General features: G+C 36.3%; 2 protein-coding genes across 2 annotated transcripts; both read right to left on the reverse strand.

Moving 5' to 3' along the window:
• Positions 1–3,295: 3,295 nt before the first annotated feature.
• On the reverse strand, positions 3,296–6,090 carry LOC102211124 (C-reactive protein-like). Its single transcript, XM_005738619.1, has 5 exons — positions 6,058–6,090; positions 5,853–5,907; positions 4,332–4,434; positions 3,946–4,243; positions 3,296–3,514 (listed from the first exon to the last, which is right to left on the reverse strand). Exons 2-5 carry the CDS (start codon positions 5,905–5,907, stop codon positions 3,296–3,298), a joined length of 675 nt encoding a protein of 224 aa, XP_005738676.1. The 5' UTR covers positions 6,058–6,090.
• Positions 6,091–6,608: 518 nt separating this feature from the next.
• LOC102211411 (serum amyloid P-component-like) lies at positions 6,609–8,595 on the reverse strand. The gene is made up of 5 exons (XM_005738620.1): positions 8,567–8,595; positions 8,326–8,380; positions 8,117–8,219; positions 7,719–8,016; positions 6,609–6,842 (listed from the first exon to the last, which is right to left on the reverse strand). Exons 2-5 carry the CDS (start codon positions 8,378–8,380, stop codon positions 6,609–6,611), a joined length of 690 nt encoding a protein of 229 aa, XP_005738677.1. The 5' UTR covers positions 8,567–8,595.
• Between the last annotated feature and the right edge of the window lie 365 nt (positions 8,596–8,960).

The following is an 8,960-nucleotide window of genomic DNA, read 5'->3' on the forward strand; positions in this document are numbered from 1 at the left end:
TCTCCTCCTTGTCTGAACTCGCCACAATATATTAAGTAATCCAAAGTATTCAGAATACGTTACTGTCATTGAGTAACGTAACGGAATACGTTACAGAATACATTTTGGGGCATGTATTCTGTATTCTGTAATGGAATACATTTTAAAAGTAACCTTCCCAACACTGAAAGCACATGAATTATATTTTGTGTGTGAGTGTCTATCTATCTATCCATCCATCCATGCATCCACCCATCCATCCAATTTTTGTGGAACCCTCCAGTCTCTTACAGTATGCTACTGTTAACTGAAATTACGGTAAATTGCGACCTGTTAAACAGCAAATGACCGCCTGTTGGGACACGGTATCCTCTAGCAGAGATGAATATTTTTGGTACTGATGATGCGTGATAACGGTAAGTTACTGGTTAATATATTGCAGTTTATTACCTTGCAGCGGGCTTACAGTGACATACTGTGAATAAACGGTAGTATACCAATTTCTTAATCACAGTATGATGTTACTTTGTTGACGTAATTTACGACATAACGACATAACGGTATCTCACTGGCGTCACTGTCGCCAGTGAGATACCGTAAAAAAAGGCTACGGGTGCGTTACCATAATTTGTCCAAGAGTATTATACCACACCAGCAAAAAACTGTATCATCCTGCAGAACGGTAAGCTACCGTAACACGGCGTCATGGTATGACGCTGGCAACAGTGACGCCAGTATGTTACCGTAAAGTGGCGATGAAAAGTCTAACAGTGTGTCATATTTTAGTTCTATATCAAATTAAAAAAAATAAAGAAAAACATATAGATGTGGATATTTAGTGCAAGTGCACATAAAGTATGTGTGCAAAATGATCAAAAAAGTTTGTAATTCAATCCATAAAATGCACAATACCTTTTTTAAATTTGGCTGATTTCTGTTTCAAGTTAATCTCTCTGTGGACCTCTACAGCACTACCACCACACCTGCTTTATTCGGATCCCTGGAAACATTTTCTTTTTTTTTTTTTATGACTAGTTTCACAAACACTTTTGCAATTTCAGCCATCATGTTAAGGATCATCACTGATGTCGAGAGCTTGGTCACCATGTGTGGGCCAGAGGGCAAATAACAGTCTTCTGTGGAAGAGCCCAAAGGCAACATCAGGTAAGCAGGATTCATGTTATTTTCTGTAACATTCACAGGGCTATACAACATGTGTGTGTGAGAGGAAACTTAGCGCAAACAACCTGAATTGTGACATGAGACCTCATGTCTTTGTAGCTCACCACGCACTGAAAAGACAGGAGGTTTTTTGCTATTTTTTTCTGTAAAACACAAGGAGAACCTCATATGCACAAAGACCAAAATCTGCACGCAAATGATTGAGTGCAGAGAAGATGAGAGAGAGAGGAGTCTGGTGTTACACGACAATACATGCAGCACCTTTTTTGCCCAAAGCTCAACATTTAGCCACTGAGATCGCATTATCTAGCATCTAACAATATTACCTGCACACACAATTTACAATCCCTTTGCACCAACTTGGATTGAATTATTCTTCTATTATTCATTTCAGCCTATTTCCTGGGTGCACTATTGTGTTTGTGGGTGTTTTCAGGCAAACATAAAAACAAACATCTTAGAAAATCGAAGTTCTTTCTTTTCAAAGTTCTTAAAAATGAGGCAGACCTGAGTTTTTATTTCCCTATTGTTGTTAGGATGCCTGGGTCGTTGAGTTTATTATATTATTTATAATTTCTAGTCTTTGGGTTTTTGTTAGAGTCATGTCTTATGGTTTGTTTTAATGTGTAATCCTTAGTTGCTGTCTCCCCTGTCCGCTATATCCCCGTTTCCAGTCAGTGTCTGTGTCTGCCCTGGTCCCACGTCTCTGTTCCCTCTGTTGTAGTGCCTGCATGTGAGTCTGTGTCTTTGTTCAGTCTGTGTTATGTGTTTCCTGTTTTACTTTGAAGGTCTCTGTCTTATCTCAGTCTGTTCAGTTTACGCTTCCTTGTCTCGTCAGTTCTGATTTGCCCCAGCTGTGTTTCCCTCCTGTTGTCCATTCCCTGATTGCTCCCTCTATGTATTTAAGCCCTGTGTTTCAGTTTGTCATTGTTGTGATCTACCCTTATTTTGCTGTGTGTTCTGTCTGTGTAAAGTTTACCTTGGAGTCTCAGTTTTGTTACTTTTTGGAGTTCAGCATTAAAGCTGTATTTAAGTTCACCTTTGATTTCTGTGAGTCTGCATTTTGGGTCCTTCATATCACCACCCCTGCGTGCACACAGCCTTCACATAACAATTGTAGATATATAAATTTATATTACATTATGACCTCAGCCTTTATGACCCTAAACTTCAATAAGTAGTAAAGGCAGAATGATTTGCAGCATTTTAGCTTTCACTTCTAGTTGCAGGATCTCTAACATTAGAATCATAAACTGTGCCTCATATAGGTTTTATTTTGGTACTTTACACGTCACACAGTTTCAAACATTGCTTATATGGCAAAGTTCCTCTTTTCTGTGTCTTATCTATTAATATGCCTGTGCACTAAAACTTCCTGTTTTTCAGTCTGGCTGAGCACTTTGTGAGTCAAAAGTGGCCTTGCTCTACAAGCCTTCATTATTAAAGTACATAAAACAATATAATAGGAAAATAAGGATACTAAGGATATTGATTTCATGGCACTCTTCAACAATGAGACCTCTGGCCACGGTCCACTAATATGGTGTTTATAACACCACCCAGTTCTCCTGCTTTTTTTGCGATTGTCCAGGAAAAGTGTTGAATTATCATACTATTACAAAAGACATACATATGAAATTAATGCATATTGAATAGAATTTAAATGTTATTATAAAAAGCAAAACTTCTTGCTTTGATCATGCCTCCAGTACACAATTAGTAAAAAAAAAACATACATAGATAATTGAAATGGAAAACAGTAACACAATTTGTTATATGTATAAAAAGATAACATATTTGTCAAAAATTATTTCAACACTGAGCATTTTCAAAAATATGCTGTAAAATTTTACGTCAGTAATGCAACACTCACTATACAACAAAAAGATCAAAGAAACAGTGCAGTTACGCCAAAAAATTATCAGACAAATATAAAAAACAAAGAAATAGTGTCGAAAAGTGAAAATTCTTAAAAAAAAGACTTGATTTTAGATATATACATTTACATTGCAACACATAGACAGTAAAGTTTTTGTACTTTTTCAGAAAATTTAAATTTAAACCTTTGACTTAAACATAAAATCCAACTTCAGATATTGATTTTTAAAATCTTATAAGAATTCAGAATTCTTGCCTATTGACACAACTCTTGTTTGTTTTCTATCAGCACTCTTCCAACTATCTGAAACTCAAACGCATACCAGTTCAGCACATTGCCTGCTGTGAAGCTCAGATTATTCGAGTAGTTCTGGATCTCACAGGAGGAAAGGGTGTGGTCCCACATGTGGACATCGGACATCATGCCAACAAAGGACTGATTGATATCAAATCCCCCACCATGGGTATCCTGTTCCTGAGAAATGGCAAAGAGTTAAATTAGAAGATGTATTGTTATATTTTGATATACCTAACTGTATGGTCTCAAGCAAAATCATCTACAGTTAGACATCAGTCAAGCTGTAATCACTGGCTAAAAACAGTTTGGTGATATCACTGACAAATCTTTAAATTGTATGATCTAATAAACTTTGAGTATTTCATTTATGTGTTTTAGTATTCAAATGTATAATTTCTTCTAGCCCCAGAGTATATTATACATATATTGGATGTAACATGTAGCCCACAAAACATACTCTAAATATAAACGCTCTTATGCCGCAATGAACCACATGTCCATGGACATGAACAAATGGATCAAATTTTGAATTTGTATTATATTTGTCAGTGTCTGTTTGTTTGAAGATAAAGTAAAAGTTTTCTATGTGTGGTGCTTTGTAAAGGTACCTGTCCTAAGACAATGATAATGGGTCCATTGATGTTGGATCCAGAGCTGGTGAATTTTCTACTTGAGGGGACTCCATCGACCCACAGCTGCATGAGTCCAGAGGTAGCGTTCCAAGTGGAACAAATAGAATGCCATGTGTTCAACTTGTAGGCAATCCCTTCAACTGTATTCAACTTGCCCCTGGCCCACAGTTCAAATAAGCCATTTGCAGCTTTCTTGAATATCAGGAAGTTATTGTGAGCAGAGGGTGTAGCCAGAGAGAACAAGGAATGGTCTCTATTGAGGTCAGTAAAGGACCTAAAAGCAGTGAAAAATTGATTTAATAGTCTGATATGCGGTAGTTACATGTTTCTTTATTTAATTCAGTTTGTTTAATTAAAAATACCTGAAACACACGGTTACAGCCTTCAGATCTTGTCCTGATGTAGTCACCCTCACATGAGCTGTATTGGTTTGTTGTGGGAAGGTGAATATTTTATTTGCCAGATCTTTAAAAAAATAGAGAAACATATGAATAATGCAAATAGAAAAGGAAGTAATAAGCAGCATACTATAATAAAAATGAATTAATAAAATAATATTTGAGAAAATCTAAATTCAAAACAGAAGCATGATTTTTGTTGAAGCTGTTTGCCTTTATGGCAAAGTTTGCCCTCCACAGAGCAACAGCACTAGTGCAGCTAATGCTTCACAATACAACAACACTTCACATTCACATTAAATATTAACTATAGGAATTCTGTTCCTGAGAAATGGCTGAGAGATGAATTAGCAGGTGTATTTCACTCTTATGTTTTTATGACAGATGACAAAAAGTCTCATAGAAGAATAATGAGCTTTTTTGGAAAACATATTGCAGACATGCAATGATTTATGCAATATGATTTTTCATTTATGCAATATTTTATCATTACCAATGCGCATTCAAATGAAATGTATACAAATTTAATTGGTAGTGAAAATGTTAAATGCAACCTTTAAAAGCTCGAATTTTCCCTCCGTAATACCTGCCCATATCTGTGTGCCCTGAAACATTCTAGCTGGAAACTCAGATCATGGCATATTAATATTTGCCATTGTTTGATTATTTCTGACATATTTGGAATTAATCCCTGCCTCTAACACTAAGTATCAAATGTATTTAAAAAAAACCCAATTACAATAATAGGTATAGAATTTGAAAGGAAGGAAAATTGGTTTAGCCATAAGTTTTGCCAAGTGAACTTAAGGTGTGGTGTTTAAACATATTCTGTCTCTTGTCATCATAAGCTGTGTAGCAGGCAGTCTATGGACCCAAATGCAGGACTGAGATGGAGTATTAAACCCCAAGGCGGCAGTTTTTATTCACTGGCAGAAAAGGAACTTAGAAACACAATACTTGAGCACTAGAAAATAAAACCAAAACTCAAACTAGGAAGGATGATCTAAACTGGGAGTTCATGACGAGACCAAGGGAAGCGAAACTAGAAACACTAACATGAGATAGGACCTTCAAAGTAAAACAGGAAGCACACGACAGGCACAGACTTGACACTGAGCTAAACCTACACTGAACACGAGGACACAGGAAAATTTTTTTACAGAACATAGAAGAACTTGAGTGCTAGAAATACAAAACTAGAAGTCATAAGCCACCATGATGAAATCCAAGACCAAAAATAATAATACAAAAAACTGAAACACCAGGTCACGACCCAGGACCGTGACATCTATTCCTGCTTTCCTTTTGAATAAGGATGAAGGAGTATATATATCTAAAATGGTAAACATGGACACCTCTAATGTTAGTATTTATCAACACAGTAGGCTACACACTCTAAGTCTAATACACCTTCATTGTTATTAATTTTGGTTGCATATGTTAAATACTTAATAATTAAGATAAATAAAAAAAAATAGAAGGTACTTTGAGGGATTGCAGTGCACGATGTCAGCATCACCAGTAGAAGCACCAGCAGCATCTACAAAGACATGCAAACATTGTTTATTGGTACTGGTGATACAAACAAATCTGATGTCACTTTCATCATCTGCACCACAATACAGGTAAAAAACGGAAGGGTTTCTGCACATGCAATACATTTTGTTTCAATATGAAAATCATATCTTACCTTGGATACAGTGTCAGGATAGAGCCTTCTATACTCTGGGTCCTTTTGTGAATGGTTTGTTTTTTAACAGTGCAGAATGGTTCCTTTTATACCATGGCTGCTGCTGTAAATGATTAATTTTTTATGGCAGTCATTGTTTCTGTAAATTTCCATGTTCCTACTTCCCGCACGTGTGTTTACAACTTACGGGATTAGATCAGAGGAATCGGAAAACTTCCCCTTCATGCCTATAGCGAAGTTTGAATCAACAGTCACTAACATTCATGTCTTTTGGTTATAGAAATAAGTTAGAGTATGCGGAGTAGAGTCTGTTTTGACAATCTTGTCAATTATAAGTGACACAAAAAAGTGTGCATTTCATTCTTACAAATGAAACAGAGAAGAAAAAGGGGTACGTATCAATACATTAATCACAAAGCCCAGCTTTGAAAACTCCGAAATATGTAATAAAAATGCAATATACGCTTTAAAACCACTTTTATTGTGTAACATATTAATAGTATCGATTGGAAAAATTCTTTACATTGGGCATAAAATTGGTATTAACAGTATTAACAGTAAGGGGATGGCATGTCTTCTATCAATACTCTTCCTGTTATCTGAAAATCCAGAGCATTCCAGTTCAGCACATTCCCATTCCCATTCCTATTATCATCCCACCACGGCTCATTTGTGTATGTGCAGAGCTCACGAGAAGACAGGGTGTAGTCCCACATGTGGACATCAGATATCATGCCAATAAAAGACTGATTAATATCAAATCCTCCACCATAGGAATCCTGTTCCTGAGAAATGGCAAAGAGTTGAATTAACAGTTATATTGCACTGTTTCTGACTGACACAATGTCACAAATAAGGAGAATGAGAATATTTGGAAAGTATAAATAAATAAATGCTGTGAAATTTCAAAACATTTTAATTATATAACATAATAATAGTGTTGTTTGTCCAAGATACAGTGGCTTGGCTTGTAAACTTTTCCACATTTTGTCACATTGTCACTCTATTTAATCATTAGCACTCATCAGGCAATGTTTATGGGCAACTGACTGCACTCAGACCAAAGGGGCTGAATAATTACATGACAAACACGTGTGAGCTGTGTTTGTCGTTTGGAATCATGTATGATTTTCGTTCCACTTCTCACGTGTACACCACTTTGTGTTGGTCTTTCATGTAGAATTCCAATAAAATTGATTCATGTTTGTGGCTGTAATGTGACAACATGTGGGAAAGTTCGAGGGGGCCGAATACTTTTGCAAGCCACTGCAAGTAGTCTGAGTCACCTTAGCATAGTACATAAAATGGAAATGGGGAAATCTAAAGCAATGCTGATCCCAAAAATACTAAAACCAAACCAGGAAAAATGCTTCACTGGAAGTTTGGAGCTGCACTCCTTATGGATATCAGCACAGGTTCCAGACAAGTATTGTCAGGTCTTATACTCTTTTTGTTAAATATAAAATTGTGGTTTTCACTGTAATTTTTGTCTTTAATATAAAGTGAACTTGAAGCACTAGTATGTTGGTTATAGATCCAGAGCTTCAGCCTGTTTCCCCATCGCTCTGTGCTAAGCTAACATAATTAACCTCTCAGACCAAATCACTGTACTTTATCTAATATAGCAACTGTACACCAGTCACAGTGAGTTTGAACTGTACCTGTCCTAAAACAATAGACATGGGTTCACTGATGTTGAATCCAGAGCTGACGAATTTCCTGCTGGAAGGCTTTCCATTTACCCACAGCTGAATTATTCCAGAGGTAGCATCCCAAGTGGAACAAATCGCATTCCACGTGTTCAGTTTGTAGTCTTGCAATGCAAATTCAGCATTTTTGTTCCTGGCCCACAGATCAAACAAATCACTTTCATCTAGTTTGAATATCAGAAAGTCATTGGAAGCAACCGATGTTGCCAAAGAGAAAATAGGGTGGCCTCTTCTGAGGTCTGTAAAGGATCTGTAAGCAATGACAAGACACTGACATACATGATGATGCTTATGATTGTGATGATGATGATGATTATTATTACTATTTGATTTTGCATATTCAACATTACCTGAGACAGACAGTTACAGCACTTAAATTTTGTTTTGTTGTTAACAGCTTCGTGTGAGCTGTGTTTGTCGCTTCTGGGAAGGTGAACATTTTATATTCCAGGTCTTAAAGGAATTAGAGAAATAAATTAATAAAATGATCAGTAACTTTCCATGATGCTGATAACCAGACCAATTTCTCACACCTAAATGACTTAATACATAAATTTACTTTGAGGAGTGGCAGCACATGTTGTCAGCGTCACCAGTAAAAGCAGCAGTGCCATCTGATAAAAAGAAAATACAATAATTCAAAACAAACATTGCTCAAATGTTCACCTTTCAACTTTACTATGGAAATAAGGTGTCTGTCACTTAAGGCAGCCTGCTACAATATATAATGCAGGCAGAAAAAAATTAAAACTTTTGTGTGGAAAGCATTAATTTAATTTGCCATGTGTATCATGTCTTACCTTGAATTCAGTCTCAGGAGGTTGTGTTGCATGAGGCCAGCAAGGGAGTGAGTTTTATAGTGGCAGTGTTTGTTAGTGAAAATAGGTCTTCTTCATTGAGGTCATTGACTCTGGGTTTGTCCTACCCTTAGATCAAGGACAAAGCACATTTTGTAATATTACCTCTGTAAACAACCTCTGGATTTTAAATCAAACAATCAACATGACTGGAGTACAGACTTTGATACAAGGGTTTTTTCCAAAGTGTTGCATTAACTTTGTAGGAATTTTAACCATTCTGATTAATTGAGCCCCAATTTCACCTACTTTATAATTGCTTCCTTTAAGGCCTCAAACTCTTACAGTGAATTACAAAAAGAGAAAGTGTTTCAGAAAGAGCTTTAGCACACTTAAG

This window comes from Pundamilia nyererei, unplaced genomic scaffold (assembly GCF_000239375.1).
Source record: "Pundamilia nyererei isolate P.nyererei 1_Seehausen unplaced genomic scaffold, PunNye1.0 scaffold00084, whole genome shotgun sequence".
Lineage (NCBI taxonomy): Eukaryota > Metazoa > Chordata > Actinopteri > Cichliformes > Cichlidae > Pundamilia > Pundamilia nyererei.

Bases quoted from the DNA above. Each gene is read 5' to 3' on its own strand.
- LOC102211124 (XM_005738619.1), bottom strand. From the start codon at position 5,907: ATGCTGCTGGTGCTTCTACTGGTGATGCTGACATCGTGCACTGCAATC. The intron at 4,244-4,331 runs GTATTTTTAATT...CACTGCTTTTAG, and splicing joins GCTGTAACCGTGTGTTTCAG to GTCCTTTACTGACCTCAATA. The intron at 3,515-3,945 runs GTACCTTTACAA...GCCATTTCTCAG, and splicing joins TTATCATTGTCTTAGGACAG to GAACAGGATACCCATGGTGG.
- LOC102211411 (XM_005738620.1), bottom strand. From the start codon at position 8,380: ATGGCACTGCTGCTTTTACTGGTGACGCTGACAACATGTGCTGCCACT. The intron at 8,220-8,325 runs GTAAATTTATGT...AATTCCTTTAAG, and splicing joins ATGTGCTGCCACTCCTCAAA to ACCTGGAATATAAAATGTTC. The intron at 6,843-7,718 runs GTACAGTTCAAA...GCCATTTCTCAG, and splicing joins TGTCTATTGTTTTAGGACAG to GAACAGGATTCCTATGGTGG.